Source organism: Chrysochloris asiatica, unplaced genomic scaffold (assembly GCF_000296735.1).
Source record: "Chrysochloris asiatica unplaced genomic scaffold, ChrAsi1.0 scaffold00045, whole genome shotgun sequence".
NCBI lineage: Eukaryota > Metazoa > Chordata > Mammalia > Afrosoricida > Chrysochloridae > Chrysochloris > Chrysochloris asiatica.
In genome coordinates, this window is record NW_006408563.1 from 15,947,622 (window position 1) to 15,972,795 (window position 25,174).

The 25,174-nt window shown below is 38.9% G+C and overlaps 1 protein-coding gene across 1 annotated transcript in view; it reads left to right on the plus strand.

The window, feature by feature from the left end:
* The window catches only part of GTF3C3 (general transcription factor IIIC, polypeptide 3, 102kDa), a 54,245-nt gene that overhangs the window by 27,425 nt on the left and 1,646 nt on the right, over window positions 1-25,174 (plus strand). Inside the window, exons 9-17 of the mRNA XM_006862014.1 lie at window positions 1,857-1,960; window positions 5,021-5,192; window positions 9,356-9,558; window positions 9,886-9,987; window positions 12,604-12,739; window positions 15,470-15,707; window positions 16,193-16,383; window positions 21,979-22,103; window positions 24,735-24,887. Coding sequence (XP_006862076.1) covers window positions 1,857-1,960; window positions 5,021-5,192; window positions 9,356-9,558; window positions 9,886-9,987; window positions 12,604-12,739; window positions 15,470-15,707; window positions 16,193-16,383; window positions 21,979-22,103; window positions 24,735-24,887 — 1,424 coding nt within the window. The remainder of the gene's footprint in view (window positions 1-1,856; window positions 1,961-5,020; window positions 5,193-9,355; window positions 9,559-9,885; window positions 9,988-12,603; window positions 12,740-15,469; window positions 15,708-16,192; window positions 16,384-21,978; window positions 22,104-24,734; window positions 24,888-25,174) is intronic.

The following is a 25,174-nucleotide window of genomic DNA, read 5'->3' on the forward strand; positions in this document are numbered from 1 at the left end:
CATTCTGTTCTAAAGAGAGATGACCTAACGGAATGCGGAAATCATTGGACAATATCATTAATATCACATGCAAGTAAAATTTTGCTAAAGAAAATTTTCAAATGGCTGCAACAGTACATTGATAGGGAACTTTTGGAGGTTCAGGCCAGATTTAGACGAGGATATTGAATGAGGTATATCATTGCTGCGTTGAGGTGGATCTTTACTGAAAGGTGAGAATAAAGGAACTGACTGATGGCACTTAGCAACAACAATATTTCATTGATTCCCTTTTTTTTATTCATTGTAATCTTACCTTTCATTCTGAAAGTTAAAATACAGTGGTATAATTTACTAAACATAAAACCAAATGATTCTGGAGGGCGTGGAGGGAGGTGGAAAAAAGACAACAAAATCAAATGGTAAGAGTTTGAGAAGATTGACCCCATATGTAGTAAGCTAGAATTCCAGTTGTTTGTAAAGTTAAAAGGACGTATTCAGATGTGTGGCTGGCTGTAAACTGTGTGCAGAAGGAATATACTGGACCTGTAGGTTTGAGTCAGTTTGATCCCTGCCCTAAGGAGGTTTATGATTTAGTGTCAGTTCATTTACATAGTAGTACTCTTGATTCCTGGTGTGGCACTTAGGATCAGAACTTCCCTGTTGACCTCAAGGTGGTGGCTCAGACTCACCAGTCACTCCTTGGAAATTATACAGGATCGGTATGAGTCTGAACCGATTTAACAGCACTTAACAACAACATCTCTCTCATTGAGCAGGTTAAATATCAAGGCTAGATTCCTGATATCAATTATTGTCCTGGAGTTCTGTGATTAAAAATAGTATCTTACTTAAACTTGTCTAAAATTATCCACAACTTGGTCATTTTAGGCAGCATTATAATTTATATGATACATCCTATGTTATAAAACAGATTAAATTATTTGACTTTGAGTTTAAAATTTTATTGTACCACTTAAGACACATCTCTGATGTCTCTATGCTTCAAGTTTCTCTGAAATGGAATCATACAAGTTTATATGGAATTTATTAAACTTTACATAATAAGTTATAAATGTGGATTAAATATTAATTTCCTATGGCTTTAAAAATTGTTTTATAGTAATGAAGCTTTAAAAAAACAACAACAACGTTAATATTTCAACTTTTCTTGCTACTTTGGGTATAAAGATAAAAAGAGGTGTTTGAATTCAGGAAGCAAAAAAGAGATAATTCATACATACCCACTAGCATTTTTATCTCTTAAATTCTTTCCTTTTTATGGAAGTTGTGGGAGATTAAGTAGGTTTGGATAAGTATATAAGGTATTAAGAAAAGAGTAGGAAGGAAAATTATTACCAAAAGACAGGCTAAAGGGCATGTTAAAACCTAGTAATAGGGTTGGGCCAGCTCGGAAGGATTATTGAATTGTTTGGTTTATGTGAAGTTAATGAGATCTTGGAGTCCTGGTGTGGTGCTGTGGGTTAATGTGCTGGACTGCCAAAGTCAGTTTGAACTGCAGGGTCAGTGGTTCAAGCTCAAATCTGCTCCTCAGAAGTTGTTGCTTAGTGCCTTTGTGTCAGTTTCAACTCATTGCAACCGTATAAAAGGTTTCTGAGGAGTGGCTGGTGGATTTGAATCTCCAGCCTTGCAGTTCAAAGTGACCTTGTGGTCCACTGCTTATCCTACAGCGCCACACCTAGCACATTGTTGTTGTTAAGTGCCATTGAGTTGGTTTTGACCCATAGGAGCAGCTAGTGAGCTTTAACCACTGACCTTGCAGTTCAGATTGACAGTCCAGCGGCGTTAGCCCACAGCACCACACCAGGACTCCACACGTGGCACATAGAACAACTTTTTGTCTGTTTGTTCCATAGCTGATGGGAGCGTTTCCTGTACTATTCCTGATGGTGTGCCAATAGATATCACAGTGAAATTGATGGTCTGCCTAGTACATCTCAATATCCTGGAACCGCTTAATGTAAGTAACATTAAGATCAGTGCTTGAGATACGTCAGATAAAGTAGATGTACAGAAATTGTAACTTGACCCTAGATTTTCACATTTCGTAAAACAATCAGGGAGATAATGATGAGCATAAAATGATTTTAGTATAAATGCCTCTTTAAAGTTAAATGTGTTTATGTATCTTGATTTGTTTTTATTTTAAAATCAGAAAAAAACAGAGGTCAGAATGTGAGATTGACAATTGGTGAAAAACCTGACTGCTGTTCTTTTTTGCTAAGTCTTGGTGTCGTGCTGTGGGTTAATACGTTGGACTGCAAGGTCCATTAGAACCTCAAGGTAGGTGGTTCAGGCTCACCGGTTGTTCCTCAGAAACCCTATACAGAGTCGCTATGGGTCAGAACCAACTCAGTGACACTAACAACAACAACAAACTCTCTTTGGCAGACTTTAGACCAAGAATGTAATGTAGTGAAAGTTTATTGAGCATCCAGTTTTTAGACCTTAGGATAAGATATTGTATAAAATATACAAATCCCTGCCCTTGTGGATGTTTCATTCTAATGAGATTAGATAAATAATAAATAAATACGTGAACTCTGTAGTTGAACCCTGAGCTACGTGGGGAACAGTTAGGAGTGCCCACCTTCTGTGTAGTCCAAAATCTTGAGTATTACTTATAAGGGGTCTTGAACAGTGTCATGGAAAAATGGAATTAAAAGACAGTAGAATTTTCCCACGAACCCTTAAGCTGCCTTGTACATTTGATCCATGAGCAGTATGGGTCTGAACTGTGTGGGCCCACTTACACAGAGAGATTTGTTTTCCTGTTGCTATTGAAGTGCGCTCAAGTGCTGCAAGTGTCTGCTTAAAATTGCTGTGTGCTGCTAATCCTCTCCATGGGAGCAGTTTGTCTTTCTACTCATGGGGACGGAAGGGTACAGGACTAGCAGTTCCTTGAGAAGATTGTGTCACAGCGTTTTCAAGTGGATACTTGAGCTCACCGCAATAGCACAGGAAAAAATCCCTATATATAAGTGGGCTGGTGCAGTTCAAACCCAAATTATTTAACTGTGTATGATGGTTCTGACTCATGGCGACCCTGTATAGGGTTTCCTAGGCTGTATATATTTGTGAGCAAAAAAAATCTCAGCTTTATCTAGCAGAGTGGCTGGTGAACTTGAACTCCCAGCTCTATGGTTGGCAGTCCAGTACTTATGATCTGGAGCCACTGTGCTCCCTTCTGTGTATGAGAAGGGGGTGATAAGTGCTGTGGAGATAGGTAACAAAGAGGACTAGGAGTGTTGGGAATGGGGAGATTGGGTTTTAAACAGGTTAACCAAGAAAGTCCTCTCTGAAAAATAACATAAATAACAGCCTGAAGGAAGTGAGGGAGTGAGCCATGCAGGTATGTGAGGGTACAGCTTTACTAAAAGAACACAGGGTATATATGCTGTGCTGAGGCAGGGGTATGCCTGGTTTTTTAGAGGAAGAACATGGCAGATCAGTGTCGTCTTAGTTTCTGCAGTGTCTGTTTTATAACAGGCATCAGAAGTCATGTGTCCAGTGAGTGCATAATAAAGAATGAGTTCTTTTTAATCCTACCACCAGCCACTGCTGTTGAGTTGATTTGATTCTAATTCAGAGCAACCCTGTAGGACAGAGTATAATTGCCCGTAAGATTTCCAAGACTGTAAACCTTTATGGGAGTCGACAGCCTGTCTTTCTCCTGTGGAGCAGCTAGTGGATTTGAACTGCTAGCCTTTGGTTAGCATATCCAATGCTTAACCAACTGTGCTGACAGGCCTCCTTTCTTTTTAATTAAGAAACAAATTTTAAATTATTTAAAGTTATTTATTTTTTATTTTTTTAATGTTTTATTGTGAGTTATGTGATAGTTTACATGGGAGAACATTAGTTTTACATTCATTCTATCGTATATCATTTCATTGCCATGGTTACAGTCCCCTCCATGCATCATCAACCAACCAAAGTGTATACCCTGCAAGCCTGCCCCCCACACCCTTCACCCCGGTCTTCAGCACACAGTCCCTCTCCCTGTCTGGATCTAAAGTCCCTAGCTGCTTCATCTTTCCACGTCATCATCTCTGCCTCCATCTCAGGCATCAACTGCTTCTCTGGGTAGGGTCCCGCACTCTGCTCTTCTCCGTTAATGGTCCTAGGGACCTCTGCTCCTAGACTGGAAAGTTAATCACTCCCTTCCTTGCTATAAAACATCTACCTTTACATTTCCAATCCTCACAATCAGTCCTGATAACAATTATTCACTATTGTATCACAAGAGACCCATCTGCATTTCATTTCATCAGCCCCGCCTAGACAGATTGGATACTACTCACTAGAGATTCTGCCTTCCTCCTGGCCCTATGGCTCTAGGTTCCCTCTTGAAAGCTTGTAAGCCAGTCACTTCTTGCCTTTGTAGCCTCCCCCGTTGGGTAGCCAGTGTCCAAGTTGCCCATCCCTGTCTACCCTGTGTGGAGAGGGTGGGAATGATTCTTGCTATAAGGATTTGTTCCCTCTTTTGAGCTACTGCATCCATAGGTATAGGTCAAGTTCATCAAATTGTATCAGATTACTCTTTTTTTCCTCTTCTTTCTTCTTCTGGTTGAGCTCTGATCATATCCAGTCATTGAAGCCAGGTCAAGTGGATATTAACTGCAAATGTGGGTGTTCTTGTGCATATGCCCTCTCTTTTTATCAGCTGAACGCTTCACTCTCCGCATTGTAGGGCTTAACTCACCTTAAAGTTATTTTTATGGAACTTTTTTCCTTTAAACTTGCTTCATATAACTGATATATAAATATATATGTTATAAAGTGAAATATATTATTTATATCTGAATATGTTGTTAAGTACTGTCGAGTCGGTTCTGACCCATAGCAACCTTGTGTGTGGCTTCCAAGGAACATCTGGTGAGGTTGAACCGCCAACCTTGCAGTTCAAACAACTTTACAGTCTGGTACATTAATCCACAGCACCATACCAGCACTCCATATATGAGTATAAATGTGCCTTTTTACAATGAATGTTTAACTTTAGGATTTTATTTAATAGCCTCTCCTGACAACACTAGTGGAACAGAATCCTGAAGATATGGGAGACCTCTATCTTGATGTGGCGGAAGCTTTTCTGGATGTTGGTGAATACAATTCTGCACTCCCCCTCCTCAGCGCGTTAGTCTGCTCTGAACGATACAACCTTGCAGTAGTTTGGCTTCGGCATGCAGGTAATCTTTTTTGTTGTTGTTGAGGAGAGATCAGTTTTAATGATTAGGCAAGAACTTTTATTAATGTGGTGGATAGTGCCATCGTATCAGTTCCCACTCACAGTACAGGGTTTCCGAGGCTATAAACCTTCACAGTAGCAGAAAGCCTCATCTTTTTCCTGCACAGGAGCTGGTGGACTTAAACCACTGACATTGTGGTTCACAGTCTCGTACGTATCCTATAGAGCCACCATGCTCCTATCAATATGGTAATAACTACATAAAATGTTAATATTTTAGTAAAAATGTTTTGGGGTTTGAGGCAGTTTTTTGTAAGTGTTTTAAGTTGAATTGGTATGCCACTAAGTGACTGCTCCCTCATTAACAGTGGGGAAACAATTATCATCAGAATGTTGTTGTTGTTATTGTTTAGTGCTGTCAAGTCAGTTCTGACCCATAGCAACCCTGTATAGGGTTTCCAAGGAGTGTCTGGTTAGCTTGAACCGCCAACCTTGTGGTTCAAATGGACCTTGCAGTCAGTGCATTTACCCACAGCGCCACACCAGGCCTCCCATCAGAAAGTTGTTGTTAGGTGCCATCGAGTCGGTACTGACTCACAACAGATGACGCATAGCAGAACGAAACACTGCCTGGTCCTGGGCCAACCGCACAGTTGTTGCCACGCTTGAGCCCATTGATGGTGCACCTCTGCCAATCCATCTCACCTGGGGTCTTCCTCTTTTTCTTTGACACTCCACTTAACCAAACATAATTTCCTTCTCCAGTGAGTGGTCCCTCCTGACAATATGTCTGAAGTATGAGAGACAAAGTTTATCCATCCTGACCTCCAAGGAGCACTCTGGCTGCACTTCTTCCAACACAGATCTGTTGGTTCTTTTGGCAGCCCATGGCACTTTCATTATTCTCCTTCAACACCATAACTCAAAAGCATCAATTCTTCTACGGTCTTCCTTATTCACTGTCCAGCTTTCGCATGCATATGAGGTTATTGAAAACACCATGACTTGGGTCAGGCGCACCTTAGTCTTAAAGCTGACATCTTTGCTCTTCAACCTTTAAAAAGGTCTTGTGCAGCAGATTTGCCTAATGGAACTGACTTGATTTCTTGACTGCTGCTTCCATGAGTGTTGATAGTTGATCCAAGAAGAATAAAGTCCTTGAATGAATCTTTTCTCCATTGATAAGAATGTTGTTTATTGGTCCAGTGGTGATGATTTTTGTTTTCTTTACATTGAGATGTAATCCATACCAAAGGCTGTGGTCTTTGATCTTCATCAGTAAGTATTTACAGTCCTCTTCACTTTTCAGCAGCAAGGTTGTATCCTCTGCATCTCGCAGGTTGTTAATGAGTCTTCCTCCAATCCTGACTACCTGTTTTTCTTCGTATAACCCAGCTTCTTGGATGATTTGCTCAGCATACAGGTTAAATAAGTATGGTAAAAGAATATAGCCTTGTGTCACACCTTTCTTAATATTAAACCATTCAGTCAGTAGAGGGCTATAATGCCCCTCAAATGCCTGTCTTTTACTTGTGGCAGTTTAGCCACAGGCTCTGATTTCTAGTATTGGCATACCTCACTTTATTGTGCTTGGCTTTGTTGCACCTCACAGATGCTGTGTATTTAATAAGTCAAAGCTTGGTGACAATCCTACATCCAGTCTTGTTGGTGCCAAATTTCCAGTAATGTGTGCTCACTTTGTGTCTCTGTCATATTTTTGTAATTCTCACAGTATTTTAAACTTTTTCATAGTACTTTTGCACACTTAGTAGAGTACAGTATAATGTAAACATAACTTTCATATGAGCTGGGACCTGCTTTATTTTTGTATATGCTTTATTGCATGTTCTGGAACCTAGCCTGTAATATCTGAAGTGTGCCTACAATAGATGTGTCAGACTTGAGTGAAATCTAGTATTTGAAACATTTTTACAGATTTATGTTTAATATATTGTTTTAAGAAAAGATATTTATTGTGTTTTTCAATGCTCTTTAAACCATGGGTAGACTCAAAATGGAGTCCTGGTGTGGTGGTGTTGGTTAAGCATTCAACTGCTGACTACAAGGTCAGCAGTTCAAACCTACCAGTCACTCCTTGCAAACCCTATATAGAGTTGTTAAGAGGAGGAACTGACTTGACAACACTTAACAACAACAATGTTCAAAATTGGATTTTATTAATTATTGTATCTCAGGGTATCTTAAGTTAAGGACACAGTAATTAAAATAAATCATTTGGAGTGGAAACAGTAGCTTAAGAAACACAATTGAATCTTTAGATAAATATATGAAAGCAAAAAATATTCAAGTAGGGTTTCATATTGAGTCAGTATAAAAAACATTTTAAGATTTGTGTATTCTTTGTTTTAAAAAGCTACATGAGGACTAAAAGTGAGACCTGTTGTAGACATGAGCAAGAGTGTTGGTATTTTCCAAGCTATGATAATAAAGCTGTACCTGTACTACCTGCAGCTGATTCTTGGAAGTCCTTTTCCATTGTGATCATGATACAAATAAATCCTGTTCTCACTATGAACCCCTGAAGCCTGAAATCACTGGAAAGTAAAACTACAGGGTAATCTAAAAATCATTAAGGAATTTGGAATCAGTATATCTGAAAAATCATTTGCAGAATTTAATGCTTATAACAAACTAACAAAATTTAAAAAGGACAAACTGCAAGAAATGTTATTGTGATGATCCATCACATTAGTCTTCTTCCCTTATTTATCAAAAATTAACATGAAGGTAATATTTAGAAGAGATTTAAAATGTGAGAAAATAATTGGAGGCAAAATTACCACTTTAGGAGAAAATTGCAGTGAAAAAGAAAACAGGAACGGGCCTAATTAGGGGTATAGCTGTTAGAGCCAAAAATAAGAAATGCTTACAAGGACTCCTTTTCAGGTCTAAATTCTATGACTTTTTGATTACTTGGACATAAGGTTTGAAAGATAGGGCCTAATAACCTTATTTCTGAGACCTTATCATAAGTGCACAAATAAGTGGGTTATAGAAAGTAGTTGTATGTTGGGATCACAAAGTTCAGGGTCCTAACTAGTTAGAAACAAACAGAGTGAAGTGGACAAGTGAGAGGAGCGGTACTTGGTGAGAGCCAGAGAGCCCTGTCCAGGGTGCTGCTCTTCCAAATACACATCTTTCAAAATACTCCACTACTCTGGATTTTATAAAAATCCTTATTTTTAAAATGTTGGCCATTCATAAATAGTTTTAAAAAACACCCTGACTTAGCACAACACACCTGTGGGCTGAATTGCTCTGTCAGTTTGTGAACTCTGGCTTATATATTGTGGTTTTGTTTATTATAGCAATCAGGAACATCCTAATGCCAAGTAATATGATTAAATTAAAAGTCAATTTGATTTCTCATTTTGTAGCCATTGAAGATGGCACCGAAGTTGGGGGTAATGTTTATAGTGTTAGTGAATAAAGTAGATCCCAAAACTGAATGTATACAATGATTACGTCCTTGTAGCAACTAGATTTCGATAGAGAGATGGATAGAGCCATAAATCATTGGTATTGTTGTTAAGTGCCGTCGACTCAGTTTTGACTCACAATGACCCTGTATACCGTTTCTGAGGAGCGACTGGTGAGTTTGAACTGCCTACCTTGAAGTTCAAACCGATCTTGTAGTCCAGTGCTTATCCCACAGTGCCACACAAGGGCTCCATCATTCAGTGTTCTTGTTGTTGTTAAGTGTCGTCGAGTAGCTTCCGATCCATAGTGACCTTGTATAGGGTTTCCTAGGAGCAGCTGCTGAGCTTGAACCACTGACCTTGCAGTTCAGACTGACTTTTCAGACCAGCTCATTAACTCACAGGGATTATTGTTTTTAAAGTATTTGAAATATGGATAAGCACTGGACTGTGTTACGTCAGTTGCAAGGCAGTTCAAACTCCACAGCAGCTCTGTTGAAGAAAGAGGAGGCTTTATGCTCCTATAAAGAAGTACAGCCTCAGAAACTAGGAGTCACACTCAACTCAGTGGCACTGGAGTTTAGAAATATGCATGCATTGTTTCCCCTAGTTATTATCCTATGATGTTGGTGCAATACAACTTTAAAAATAGAGAAATAACTATTTTGACCAGTTTACAAAATAGTAATTCATGTTTATGTTTCTCATTTTAACACCGATATAGAATGTTTAAAGGCTTTAGGCTATATGGAGCGTGCTGCCGAAAGCTACGGCAAAGTGGTAGATCTGGCTCCCCTCCACCTGGATGCACGGATTTCACTTTCCACCCTTCAACAGCAGCTGGGCCGTCCTGAGAAAGCACTAGAAGCTCTGGAACCCATGTATGACCCAGATACTTTGGCACAGGATGCAAACGCTGCACAGCAGGTAGACTATATAAGAGAGAAGAATGTTTTTCTTACTAGATTATAGTTTAGACTTTCTCTTCAGTTATGGATGTCTCTATAGCTTGTAATCAAAAGTTTGACTGTATTATATTGTGTTTTTTTAAAAGTGATTTTGAGCCTTACGTTTCAGCTACTTATTAGATATTACAAATTATAATTTCTAAAGTGCTGGCTCTTAATTATTTTTAAATATTATAAAGCAAATGCTTAAAGAGTTAGGTTTCTAAAGCAATACTTATATGTATAAAGAAGTTCTTATGGCAAAGGAATCTTTGGCATACTCACTATTATGTGCTTATTTCTTTAGGAACTGAAGTTACTGCTTCACCGTTCTACTCTGTTGTTTTCTCAAGGCAAAATGTATGGTTACGTGGATACCTTACTTACCATGTTAGCAATGCTTTTAAAGGTGGGTGATGACCTTTCCGTGTATTAGCCTGCTAACCGTTTAAATGTTGACAATTAAGCATAAGTTATGCTTATTTTAAGGAGCTCTGGTAGCGTAGTGATTACGAATCGGGCTGCCAACCTCAACGTCAGCAGTTCGAAACTACCACTGGTTCCGCAGGATAAAGATGAAGCATTCTGCTCCCGTAAAGATTTACAGCCTTGGAAACCCTGTGCAGGGTCACTATGAGTCAGAACTGACTCCACGGTACTTAACAACAACAACAACAACAACAACATAGTATTTGGCTGGAAGGTGACTTCAGGGAGAGGCAGTGGCTTCAGTTTTAGGTTAAAAGGGAATCTTAGAGTTAGGGTCTTGTGTCTTACTAAGTCTAATCATTTTTATTAATTTGAGTTTTGTTCTATAATTTTTACCCTTTCTAATAAGGGCTTTCTACTGTGATCCTATTCAGAAGAAACAATAAATTTCAAGCATGTGGTTATTTGTTCTGGCAGCCACAGACTAATACAGCTTCTCTGGTGGTATAGTGCTTATGAGTCGGGCTGCTAACCTCAAGTCAGGAGTTAGAAACAACCAGCTGTTCCATGAGAGAAAGATGAGGCTTTCTGCTCCCTTAAAAGATTTACAGCCTCGGAAACCCTGTGTAGGGTCACTTTGAGTTGGAACCGGCTCCACGGTACTTAACAGCAACAACAACATACCTATTTTAAAGCCGTGTGTTTTGTTTAATTTACTCTCATGCAGACAGTTAGTGTGGGTTTCTGATTCTGTATGCTTAGGTTTTTGTGATCCAGAGACAATCTGGAAAGAGTGCTGTTTTGGCATTTTATGGGGGTAATTCTGCTTCTAAGGAGCCCTGGGTCATTGTGAGCTTATGTGCACATTGGTGAGGGTGCTACAGGAAATCTCAGTCTTTTAACCAAAATTCTGAGAAACCGAATGTACCATTTCACCCATGCCATCTGAATTTTTGTGTGCACACTTTAGGTGGAATCATCAGATCCTAACAAAAATTTCCAGTGGTAATAGGCCTATTATGAAACACATGATACTCGTTGGTAAGAGGGGAATGCCACTTCCAAAGGTCAGATTGGACCTCAACTATGAGTCACTATGTTCAGTCACTGTTGTTAAGTGCCATTGTATAGATATTGACACGCAGTTGTCAAGAATTCTTTAGAAAATTAGTGACCACCATTGAGGGAAGTCTTTTGGGACTAGATCCAAGAGAGATGTATAGTATTTCTAAGATGGAGTAATCTAGCTGAAACTGCTCGAAAATTCCATAACTACGTGTGCATGTGTGACTGGTGTAACAAGTCTTTCTAAAGCAAAAGCATTTATGAAAATGAAATTTTTATCTCTGTGTGGTATTATTAAATTAGATAATATTCTTTCAAAGAACTCTGTTGTGATTTTATGACAGCTGTGTTCTTAGGAATTTAATTAATTGTTTTGATATCATAAAGAAAAAATAAAGTCGTGCTTTAACCTGTGAAACTCATCAAGCTTTTAAAAGTGAAAGTCTGATGAAAACTAAAGACTTAGAAGTTTGTGATATATATTGAAAGGTCTACATGAAACGATAAACTTGACAATTCTTGTTAGGTGTTATCAAGTTGGTTCTGATTCAGTGACCGTACACACAGCAGAACAAAACTGCCCTGTCCTGAGCCATCCTCACGATTTTTGTTACGTTTCATCCAATTGCTACTGCCATTGTGTCAATCCATCTCATGAGGGTTTTTCTTCTTTTTCACTTGCCCTCCACTTTACCAACATATCTGAAATATGAGGTGAAGTCTCGCCATCCTTGCTTTTAAGAAGCAGCTTTGTTTGTTCTTTTGGCAGTCCATGCTACTTTTAATAGTTCAACACCATCCAGTCTGCTTTCATATGTAGGTGTGGTAATTGAAAACACCAGGGCTTGGGTTAGGTACACCTTATTCCTCACACTGACATCTTTGCTCTTGAACACTTCGGAGAGGTCTTTTGCAGCAGATTATTTAAATACAGTACATCATTTGATTTCTTGGTTTCTCAGCTCCATGAGTGTTGAGCAGAATGAAAATTTTAACAACTTCCATCTTTTCTCCATTCATTATGGCATTACTTACTGGTCCAGATGTGAGGACTTTTTGTTTTTTTACATTGAAGGCTATAAACTTGACAGTAGATTCAGTGAAATAAAGTCTTTGCTAGTACATATTTAGAAAGGCTGAATTGTAGTATTATCAGTCATTGGCCCTGTAGGCAGTGCTATGTGCCAAAATTGTCCACCCTGCAAGTGTTTTCCAGGCTTGTTTGTTTGTTCCAGTCCTTTCTGAGTGTGGCTTCTTTGTGGGGAGGTGGCTTTGTGTGTCTATTGAATTGATTTGTTTTTATCTTAAGGAATTTTGCATCATAGTACTCATCTTTGTAAGGTATAAATTTCCTTTTCCTTACTAAGGTGAGAAGCATGACCCAGTGGTAAGAAGAAAATAAGGCAATTGATTCTTCTTCCTAAGGGAGCTTTTAAGCATGCTTGTGGTGCTTTAGGCCATAGTTTTTTGTTGTTGTTTTTTGAAAGTATGATATGATTTTTGAAAATCTGAAATTGTCTTCTTAATTCAGGTAGCAATGAATAGAGCTCAAGTCTGTTTGATATCCAGCTCTAAATCTGGAGAGAGGCACCTCTACCTTATTAAAGTTTCAAGAGACAAAATATCAGACAACAATGACCAAGAGACTGCAAATTGTGACACAAAAGGTAATTATTTTCATTGCTTTATTATACAACGCTTGGCTGAGTTGAAAAAGATCATAAAGTAACAACAGACAATAATCTTTTTGAAAATATTAAATTTTCTTAAAATACGTCATGTACAATGAAAATCATTTGGTATTACTTTAAAAAAGAAAAAGCTACATACAAAATATTTTTTTTTTTTTTTTTAAAAAAAGGAAAACATTTGCTTGGCTTTTACTGTGAAAAGTTTTGACTTTTTAAGAAATGACTCCCTGTTTTAAGAATTTGTGGCAATTAGATGATGGTATAGATTACTTGTCCAATCACTTCAATTATATATATTCTATTCTCTGTTAAATCCATTTTTATAAATATAGCGATAGTCATGGGTGCTCAAAAATAAAGTTGCTTTGACCTAGTCTCAAGTAATAAAAGACATCTAATTTTAGTTGGAAAAGCATCAGGTATTTTTAGGTGAGGTTCTTACTCAGAGAGGCTACTTTGGAAAAAAGCCTAGCCTATGAATTGGAGGTGTTGATCTGGTAGAAAATAATTCCACTGTTAATTAATTCATTGGACAGACATTTAGTAAGTCAGTTCCACAGCTATGGCAGTGTGCTCTGATGAAGGGTTTTCAAATCCAGAAATGACAACTAGCTATAGTTACAATAAAGGGCACAAGATGCACAGGATAGGGAGACGGGATGGAGGGAGAGCCAAAAAAAGGGGGGTGACTGTGTCACAGGCCTGGGAGTTAGAGTGGAGGGAAGGTGAAGCTGCTCAAATTCTATCTGTAAATGCCTCAGAGCTCCTACTTCTCCTGTCCATTGATTTTGTGCTTGGCACTTATCCCAACAGTTTCTACCTTTGCAGTTTGTATTTTGGCCTAAGTTTCCTTCAGTTATGTTTTTTTTTTTCATATCTGAGCCTACCTATTTTCTCTTTTAGTAAATCCTCATTTCAGGTCCATTATTGATTTTTCTTGATTTTCACAAGGTATTTGTTGTGTTGTTGATTAATTTCATCATGCTGGGACTCACATTACCCCATGTTGCAGAATAGTATCTACCATATCTGCAGCTTTGTGCTCTGTTAGTGTCCCTTAGCATTCATTTTACCTTAAAAATTCTCTCATGCTACTCAATTCTATTTAGAGCTGTTACATTTAAGAATAGTATAATACATTGGGTGGTGGTGGTGGTGGCTGTGTGCCGTGAAGTCGGTGCCAACTCACAGCGACCCTATGTAGGGTTTCTGAGGCTGTACATCTTTACAGGAGCAGAAAGCCTCATGTTTCTCCCATGGAACAGCTGGTAGTTTCAAACTGCTGACATTGATGTTAGCAGCCCAACTTATAATCACTACACTACCAGAGCTCCTTAACACAGTGGGTAGAGTAATTCTGTAATTTAACCATTCTTTATGATTGCTTGGTATGTGTTTGTTTTCAGTAATTTTCTTTTATAGATAATATTGCAGTATAATTAGTGCATATAGATTTATCCACATTTTACATTATTCAGGATGAATACCCAGAAGGAGAATTCCTGGGCCACAGAGAGTAGAATATTTATGTCTTGTGATCATTCTCAAGAGGTCATAATGAGCAGGAGCCACCTGGGTGGCAGTGGGTTTGGTTTGGCTTGGTTTATACAACAGAGAAGGAACCTTGGAGGTGCAGTAGTTATAATACTTGACCGCTAGCTGAAGGCTTGGCAGCTTGAAACCAGCGGCCACTCCAGAGGGGAAGATGTGGCAGTCGGCTTCCGTAAAGATTACAGTCCTGGAAACTGTAGGCAGTTCTGTTCTGTGACGTGCAGTCACTCTTTGTACGGTCACTATGAATCAAAATTGACTTGACAGCAGTGAGTTTGGTTTGGTTTGATTTATACAAAGGAGGATTCTTAACAGAGAATAAGAAAGAGGATAGCTGAAATTTTGAAGCAGAGAAAAAGAAAGCAACATTAGAAAAAGAGCAAGAATAGCCTGAATCTCAAAGTGAATTGAGATCATTTTGCTGAGCAGACGTTTGAGTTCCTTGTATGTGCAGAATCCTGTGTTTGACCAGTCATGGGAAATACATTCATTTTATCCTTGTTGTTAAGCGCCATCAAGGTGGTTTCAACTCATAGTGACCCTGTGTAGGGTTTCTGAGGAGCAACTGGTGAGTTTGAACTGCCGACCTTGTGGTTCAGTGCTTATTCTACAGCGTCACACCAGGACTCCAGTTTTACCCTTGCTGTTGTGGTTAAGTGCCATTGAGTTGATTCTAACTCATAGCAGACTTGTATAGGTTTCCAAGGAGCGACTGGTGAGTTTAAACTACTATCCTTGTGGTTCAAATCAACCTTTCAGCCCAGTGCTTATCCTACAGTGCCTCACCAGGACCCTAGAAGAGTATATATTCTAACTAGTGCTGAGAAACACAAATTGAGTTAACTTTATAGTGAACTTAGTCAATTCTGCTAGACTAGGAAAATCTGGCTGTTTTGGAAGGAAGAGAACAAATCAGAAGTGAGAAGTTAGTAGGATTGCAGATTGTTAAGGCAGGCAGAGCAGAGCTGCTAGTGTTGAACGAGTGCAAAGAAGCAACCAACCCATCACATCATTTTAGAATAGTGTTGGCAAGAATTCAGCTCCTTAAGACCATGGTTATAAAGTTTCCATTAAAGTTGATCCTGTGTAGTTTTTCTTCTGATATTGCTGTTTGTATAAATAACAATAACCTATTTTTCACTTGCCTCCTTTTAGCAATTTTTGCTGTACTCACAAGTGTCTTAACAAAAGATGACTGGTGGAGCCTTCTGTTGAAGGCGATATATTCCTTATGTGACTTATCCCGACATGAAGAGGCAGAGTTACTTGTGGATTCTTCGTTGGAATATTATTCATTTTATGATGACAGGCAGAAGCGTAAGGAACTAGAATACTTTGGTCTCTCTGCTGCAATTTTGGATAAAAATTTCAGAAAGGCATACAACTATATCAGGTGGTTACCAATAATTTATTCTAATTAGATTCTTGTACTTTCCTTTAGTGTCAGAAATTAAGTTGTTTTAGTTTTACCTCTCACACCTTATTTCTCATCTAAAATTCATATTTTATGATACTTTAGTTCAAGCATTATTGTATAGGTTGATCAATGTCTTTAACACATCATTATTAATTATTATTCAGTACTTTTTATGCTGAATCTGAAGTGGAAAGAGAAGAAAAGCTGAAACTTAAACCACTTAATCCTGTATTTTGGTTTGAAAGTTTTGTTGGGAAGCCTTTTTTTTTACAGCATTTTCTGGGGGGAAAAAAATCTTCCCATGGTACAAGAGGTTTAACTGAAATAGAATGAAACTGTCTGCTTTTCCCATTGTAGGATGCTGTGTTTCAGTGTTGGTACTGAATGAGTTTTATTTGTAGACATTGGGAAGATTTTGTTTTTGCATTATTTTCCTATTTATCTATTTTCTGTAATTTTAGGATAATGGTAATGGACAATGTCAACAGACCTCACCTCTGGAACATTTTCAATCAAGTTACCATGCACTCCCAAGATGTACGGCATCATCGCTTCTGTCTCCGTTTAATGTTGAAAAACCCAGAAAATCATGCCCTTTGTGTTTTAAATGGGCACAATGCATTCGTATCTGGGAGTTTTAAACATGCACTTGGTAAGTTAGTCCTGGCACATGGCTGAAGCTGTTAGTGGTGGGTAAGAGGCTAGACTCTGGAGTGAAACAGCCTGGGTTTTAAATAGTAGCTGCACCATGGCAGGCTATTCGGTCTCTCTCTGTCTCCATTTCTCTATCTTTAAAGTTGTTTTGTTGTTGTTAAGTGCTGTCGAGTTGGTTCCAACTTATAGTGTGCCTGTATAGGGTTTCCAAGGAACAGCTGGTGGGTTTGAACTGTCGACTTTGTGGTTCAAACTGACCTTGCTATCCAGTGCATATTCTACAGTGCCACACCATTCCTTTAGCTGTCTCAGGCTCAAGGTTAACTTGCTTACTAATTCTGATTAAACTCTGGGAAAGTTCACTTATCTTTTCTAATAGGAACTTTCTTAGTACATATCAGAAGTGAGCAAACAGAAAAATATTTAATAAAATGTTTAGACTTCAGCTTGATCACTTATCAGCTGTTATGTAAAGGGTAGTGACTAAAACACATACAGCTGAAAACGCACTGCCCCCATCTACATCTTATATTTCACAAATGAAGAAAGCAGAAATACCTGATGCATACATAGACACAAAACAAAATGAATTTATATTCATTTAAATGTCCGAAGAACACATTCTGCAAGCCAGCCTCCTGCCCTAATCACACAGCCGTACTCGTTGCCTGGGCCTAGAGTCTGAAGTTGCTCTGTCTCCATACCACCCCCTGTGCTGCTGTCTCTGCAGTTGTTGCTTTTCCAGTCAGGGATCCCACTAAGGATCTTGCTCTTCTTTAGTGATGGTTCTGGGATTGATTGTCCCTGATATGAAAGCTGCTTCTCTAACTCCTCTAACTACTCTATAATTACATTTTTGATAATCACAATCCTAAAGATTACTAAAATTTGAAATCATAAAATCCTATTGGCTTCATCCCCCACCCTCATTCACCATAGCCATCTGGAAAGAGGAAACTGCCAGTGTGGATTCCACTGTACCCCTTTCATTCTAAAACTAAGCACACCCCTGAGGCTGGTAAGCAAGCCCCTCATGCCTTTATAGCCCCCCATTTTTGATAGCCAATATCTAAATTGCACGTCCCTATCAACCCAGTGGAATCCTGGTGTGGCATTGTGGGAGAGTACACTAGACTAAAAGGTCGATTTGAATTGAAAAATCAAAGGGTGAAATTCACCAGCCCACTCCTTAGAAACTCTATACAGAGTCACGATGAGTCGGAATCAACTCAAAGGCACTTAACAACAACCAGCCTTGTACATCAAGGAGACAAGCATGCTTCTTGATCTGAAAAGTCGTCCATTCTGGTTGGAATTTTGAACAGCTGCATCCATAAGCAAAAGTCCAGTTGATCAAATTATAGCAATGGACACTTGTTCACAGTATCAAACATCATTATTTTCATTTGGTCAGGTTATTGTCAGCTCGGTCCTGGGTATCCAAACTAGGTCAAATGCGTACCAGCTGCAAGTTTGGGGGTTCACACACCTCACTGAACTTCAAAACAACTGGCTGCCTTCACACTCATCCCTAGCCCCCATGGGCTAGATCAATGCCCTTGGCTCAGGAATTCATATAACTCCCTGAATGTCAGACTAGCCAGTCTTCCCTCTTCTTTTACATGGCGAGCATATGGCTCCCTGGTTCCCTTTAACTGAAAACCCCCTTTCAGTCCTGTTATTGTTAAGTGCCTTTGAGTTGGTTTTAACTCATAGCTACCCTGTATAGGGTTTCTGAGGAGCAGCTGGTGAGCTTGAACTGCCATCCTTGCGGTTCAAACTGACTTTGCAGTCCAGTGTATTAACCCATAGTGCCACACCAGGACTCCCTTTCAGTCCTGTTGTTGTTGTTGTTAGGTACCATCGAGTTGGCACCGACCCATAGCGACCTTATGCACAGCAGAATGAAACACTGCCCAATCATGGGCCAACCTCACTACGGCTGCCACGCTTGAGTCCATCGATGCTGCCACTTGGCCAGTCCATCTCGTTGGGGGTCTTCGTCTTTTTCTCTGACCCTCCACCTTACTAAACTTGATATCCTTCTCCAGTGACTGGTCCCTCCTGACATTATGTCCAAATATGAGAAACGAAGTTTAGCCATCTTAGCCTCCAAGGAGCACTCTGGCTGCACTTCTTCCAAAATGGATCTGTTTGTTCTTTTGTCACTTTCAGTATTTTCCTCCAGCACCATAACTCAAAAGCATCAATTCTATGGTCTTCCTTATTCACTGTCCAGCTTTCACATGTATATGAGGTTATTGAAAATACCATAGCTTGTGTCAGGTGCACCTTAGTACTCAAGCTGACATCTTTGCTTTTCAACACTTTAAAAAGGTCTTGTGCAGGCTATTTGCCTAGTGTAATGCATCGTTTGATTTCTTGACTGTTGCTTCTTTGAGTGTTGATAGTTGATCCAAGAAGAATGAAGTCCTTGACAACTTCAAACTTTTCTCCGTTGATAAGAATGTTGTTTATTGGTCCAGTGGTAAGGATTTTTGTTTTCTGTACATTGAGATGTAACCCATACCAAAGGCTGTGCTCTTTGGTCTTCATCAGTAAATGTTTTAAGTCCTCTTCGCTTTCAGCAAGCAAGGTTGTGTTATCTGCATATCGCAGGTTGTTAATGAGTCTTCCTCCAATCCTGATGCCACGTTTTTTTCATATAACCCAGCTTTTCGGATTATTTGCTCAGCATACTGGTTGAATAAGTATGGTGAAAGAATACAACCTTGTCGCACACATTTCTTAATTTTAAAACATTCAGTGTTCCCGTGTTCTGTTCTAACAGCTACCTCTTGCTTTAGGTACAGATTCCTCATCAGCACAATTAAGTGTTCTGGAATACTCATACTTCGCAATGTTGTCCATAGCTTTTCATGATCCACACAATTGAAAGCCTTTGCATAGTCAATAAAGCACAGGTAAACATCTGTCTGATATTCTCTGCTTTCAGCCAAGATCTATCAGACATCGTCAGTGATATCCCTCATTCCACGGCCTCTTAATCCAGCTTGAACCTCTGAAAGTTCTCTGTCAATGTATACTTGCAGCGATTTTGTATTACCTTTAGTAAAACTTTACTCGCATGGGATACCAAAGAGATTGTCTGATGATATCCATATTCCATTGGGTTACCTCTCTTGGGAATGGGCACAAATATGGATCTCTTCCAATCTCTCTGATGTGCCTATTTTCCTTGCATTAATACTTCTGAAATGCACACCTTTCCACTTACTTCTCTGCTTTCTTTAATCATGATTCTCCTGTTCCCCAGCAGTCCTGGGTTGGTCTGCATGTCTTTTCAAATAGAGATGTCCCAACTCTGAAAGTTCTGGATGGGTCTCAGGATTCCACCTAAGGCCCCATACTCTACAAAGGCTTAATTGTTGTTGTTGTTATGTGCCATGGAGTCGATACTGACTCATAGCGACCCTGTACAGAGTTTCCAACGCTGTAAATCTTTACGGGAGCAGAAAGCCTCATCTTTCTGCCGCGGAAAGCTGGTAGTTTCAAATTGTTGACCTTGCGGTTTGCAGCCCAATTTGTAACCACTACACTACCAGAGCTCCAAGCCTATTTTTCTAGGGCAAATTCTAACTCCGCTTTTAGTAAACCCAGTCAAGTATAGGCTGAAGACTGGTTTACAAGCTCTCTGTAATCATAATTGCAATATTCTTATCACATATGTGTGTCTATTTTACAAGTAATGTTAAGTGCCATTGAGTCGGTTCCAACCCATAGCAACCCTGTAGGGGGGCTTCCAAGGAACGACTGGTGAGCTTGAACCACCAACCTTGCCATTCTAACTGACTTTGCAGTCTATCACATTAATCCACAGCACCACGAAGAAACTTATACCCCAAAGACAGTCATACATATAAACCAAGTTTAATCTTCTCCCTTGAACTAACCCTTTCATATGCATATGGCTTTGGGTGGGCCTCTGGCAGAGTAGATTCCAGCAGGCCCAGGCCCCTGATTAACTGTCCAGTTTAACTAGTATGACATTTACTGCAGGCAGCTGCAGAAGCTGACCCTCTCTCTCCCCTGAAATATTTAGTTCCACGCCCCTTGTTTCTCATATAAAACCTCAATTTCATAGGTCTGGAGCCATTGCACTGAATTCTGCTCACAGTGCCAACTGCTTAAACCAACCACATGTCTTTGGCTGGATTATTGAGATAAGCAAAACTAGTGAAGCGCGCGCGTGTGTGTGTGTGTGTGTGTGTGTATACACTGATTCATAGCGACCCTGTACAGGGTTTCTGAGGCTGTAAATACACACACACACACACACACACTCTCTCTCTCTCTCTCTCTCTCTCTCTCTCTCTCTCTCTCTCTCTCTCTGTCTGCTGACCTTGTGGTTAGCAATCCAGTACTTAGCTTACAGATCCATACTACCAGGACTCCAGCTTAATAGTAAGAAAATATAAAATAAACTTGCCTTGTTTATTTTCCTGTATTTAGGAGCTTTTACAGAGGTTAAGCACAAATCTAAAAGTCCACATGTCAGGTTACCATCTTTGCTGCTGTAAAACAGATCAGTGTGTTTCATACAAGAATGCTCCAGAAGCTGATTCCCTGATTGCTTTTAAAATAAAATAAACTTAAGATCATAATTTGCCATAAATTCAGTTTTGGAGGAACCTGTTTGTTGAATACCATTACTTTACCAGTACTTTTTGATAAATTGTTTATTTTGGAAGTATTACTCTTATGTGGACATACATATCTAGCTTTTCCAAAAAGAAAGTGACCATTAGTTACCTGTATTTAATCCTCATGGTCAGGATATATTCATGAGTAAGTTCTATTTATGTTGTTTGTTATACACTATTTTAAAAATCAGATGAATGTGTACCCTTAGTGACTTTTTCAGGTGATAGAACGTGTTAACCCTTTGTTGGCATGGAGTCGGTTCCGATCATAGAAAACTTGTATAGGGTTTCCAAGGAGTGGATTTCCAAGCTGGTGGATTTGAATCACCGACCTTGTGGTTAGCAGTCCGGAGCTTAACCAACAGTACCACTCTGTTGTTATTGTTACGTACCGTGGAGTTGTTGGTTCCAACTCATAGCGACCCTGTGCAGGGTTTCCAAGGCTGTAAATCTTTATGGGAGCAGAACGCCTCATCTTTCTCCCACGGAACCACTGGTAGTTTCAAACTGCTGACCTTGACGTTGGCAGACCGACTTGTAACTATGCTACCAGAGCTCCTTAACAGCACCACTCTGTTGTTGTTGTTGTTAAGTGCCATCGAGTCGGTTCCGACCCATAGCGACCCTGTACAGGGTGTCCGAGGGTGTAAATCTTTACGGGAGTAGAAAGCCTCATCTTTCTCCCGCGGAGCGGCTGGTAGTTTCGAACCGCTGGCCTTAAGGTTCGCAGCCCGATTCGTAACCACTACGCTACCAGAGCACCACTCTAGGGCTCCAAAATATACAAGGGGGCTTCTAAGAGTTGGTGGAAATACTGAATTGAAAGATAATGGGATTTTTCTGAAACCTCCTTGCATTTGAGTAAATGTTGAAGAAATAAATGTGTTTTTATCATGTCATGCCCCCTGTAATGACTGTTCATTTTTCAGGACAGTATGTTCAAGCCTTCCGCACCCATCCGCATGAGCCTCTCTATAGCCTCTGTATAGGCTTGACCTTTATTCACATGGCTTCTCAGAAGTATGTATTGAGGAGGCACGCTCTTGTTGTTCAGGTAATTGGGATTTCTTGCTACTTGATTTTTATGTGCCTTTAAAGTGAGTATACTTAATGCTCTTTTTATTCTGCTCCAGTACCTACTTACACATGTGTCAGAGGTCTCTAAGAGCCATCCATGTGTTCAGCACTCAAGGTACTCAGCATATGTTTGTACTCGTGGCTAAAATTTATTACGGAACTGTAGTACTGATCTTTCGCCAATTCAGAAAGGAAAAAGACACAGGCAGAGTCTGGGGGAAACCATATACAGATTTCCTTATACTTTGGAGCTCCTGAGGTCTCCAGCCAGTCTAGGTTCCAAATTTAAACCCTATTTTAAATTAGGTTATTTTCAGAATAATAATACTACAAACATATGGCAACATGTGATGAATTAGCTGCTTCCTCACAGCATTCAATTTTCTTGTTGAATCTTATAATAATTTGATTTTTTTTTCACTTTTTTATAAAAAGCTATTCTCCTCTTATCCTTGAGATCAAATCTCCTATCTCTTTTGTCCACTACTGTTGTCTTCAACACCTGGGGTAAATAAGACTTTATTGTTGTTGTGTGCCATTAACTCAGTTCTGACTCATATTGACCCTGTAGAGGGTCTCCAAGACCAGCTGGTGGGTTTAAACTGCCAGTCTTGCTATTAGTAGTCCAGTGCTTAACCTATAACACCACACCAGGACTCAGATAAAGATGTGTTGTATATTGTTGAGTCCGTTCCAACTTATAGCTACAATGTATGAGGTTTCTGAGCCTGTAAATACGGGAGCAGAGAGCTTTGTCTTTCTCTTGAGGAGGATTAGCTGGTGGATTCGCTGACCTTGTGGTTTATAGCAGCCCAGCCTGTAACCTCCTAGGCCACCGGACCTCCTGAGTAAGACTTAGCTTTTAGTAAGTGTTTGTTGAATGATGAATGAACACTGGTTAAGGTTAAGAAAAGGTTAATGTTTCAATCTTTTCTGATCTAGGAGGCGAAAACACCCTTTTTGTTTTCATTAATTTTATTATTTGTAAATGAGTTTGAACATCTTTTAATGTGTTGGGACCTTTTGTATCTTTTCGTATTATTTACAGTGTATATTTAAAGGTCTGTTCATGTACCTTTTTTTTTTTGGTAGGCATTTTTAATGTTTTGTCTTCATTTCTAAGACGTCTTTGTAAAATAGCATTAAAACGTAGACCAAATGATAAACAAATATTTAGATTGACACTGATCTTCTGACTTTTGTATTTTGGTTTTTCTCTGTACTATGTCCAAATTTTCTTGATTACCTCTAGTTAGAAGGATTTTTCTAACTATAATATAAAATAATTCTCTCATGTTTTCTTCCTTTTATGATGTAATTTTCTAATGTTCGTAGCTACATCCAGACAATACGTTAGATAGAGATAACTTTTTTAAAAATACCGGAAAGAAAACAATGGCTTGAATGGTGTAGCAGGGTCTAGTAAAGGTTTTGTTTTTGTTATTTAAGTAAAAAGATTAAAAGAAAGACTAAATTAAAATATTTTTGGAAATTAAGTCATAGGGGTTCATTTAAGTATTTTGTATATTTTTAAATTTCCATAATAACAAGTAAAAAGTAAGAACATTAAAAGAATAAATAATAATAATAAATTTTTTAAACCCTCCTGAATTTTTAAGTACTTGTACTATTTTGACTTCCCCTTCCTCCAAGTTTCTTCTTTTCATCAGTAGGTAACTTTGTTGCATTAACTAATGTAGAATTGTTCATAAAGTAAACAAGTTCACATTGAGCACCCACTGTGTACTGCAAGCTGAGGACATAGCATTGAGGATACAGGCAGAAGACTGATAAAGACAAGATTTATGTACTTCAAAGTGATTTGGAAGCTAAATTTCAAAAAAAAAAAAGTTTTTTTAAAATTTAAGTGGCAGGTTTCACTGGGGTGGTAAAGAGATCAGACAGCAGCTGATGGGTATGTGGGAGAGCTTTGTATTACTCTCTCTGCTTTTGTATAAGGTTAGCACTTTCCCAGCATTTCTTAAAAGTAGGTTTTATTGTAAATGATATGTTTTCTGAAATTACTTTAATGTCTTACATTTTTCTTTATGCTTCAGGACAAAATTAATTTTAATATTTTTATTTTGGCAATACTTAAAAAAACAACTAATTTCAAATGTGTTATTTTCTGTTTATCATACTATAAAAGTAAGATCTTTATGGTTCCTAATTTCTGTCTTTATGTAATATTATGTTGGCAGTATGCTCAGGTGCGTTTCCTCTAGGGTAATCTTTGCTAGCCTGTCATTATAAGTGCGCTGCTTTTATATTTTGCTCAAACTTCTAGACACAAATCTCAAACCAAAATGTTTACTTGCCTGTAATGACACAAAAGCCAGTATTTCTTGTGATTTTTATGGAATATGATGGGTTATTGGTAAGTGGTTGGAACACTTGCCTTTATTTTTTGTGATCATTTTTGTCCTTTGCTTAAAAAATATATTTTATAACATCAGAAGATTACTTAGCCACACTGTGATAATGGCACCACATTACAGTAATTTCTTCTTTGGGGGCAAGCCTGTGATGTTTTAAACATTTCTGTTCTGGTGTCTGGCGTATATTTGTTGACTGAATCAAATATTATCCTTTTACTTTTTTTTGGTAGGGCTTTTCCTTTCTCAATCGATACCTAAGCCTACGAGGGTCTTGCCAGGAATCATTGTACAATTTGGGCCGTGGCCTTCACCAGCTGGGGCTAATTCATCTTTCAATCCACTATTACCAGAAGGCTCTGGAACTCCCTCCGCTTGTGGTAGAGGTATTGTATGATTTACTTTGAAAACTGAAGCCGCTTCATTCCATTTGTAAATGACTGTGCTGTTGACCCTTGAACAACGCTGAGTTATGTGCTCCAACCCCATTTTCTCCAGTCAAAAGTCTGCATTTCATTTTTGTGTTCCTAAAACCTTTACTAATAGCATGCAGCCCAGAAGCCTTTTCATTTACGTAGTGAATTAACACATACTTGGCTTATTTATGTGTATTAACTGCCCACAGAAAAGCTGCATTTTTAATATGAGATAAAAATGCTTTTTGATTAATATC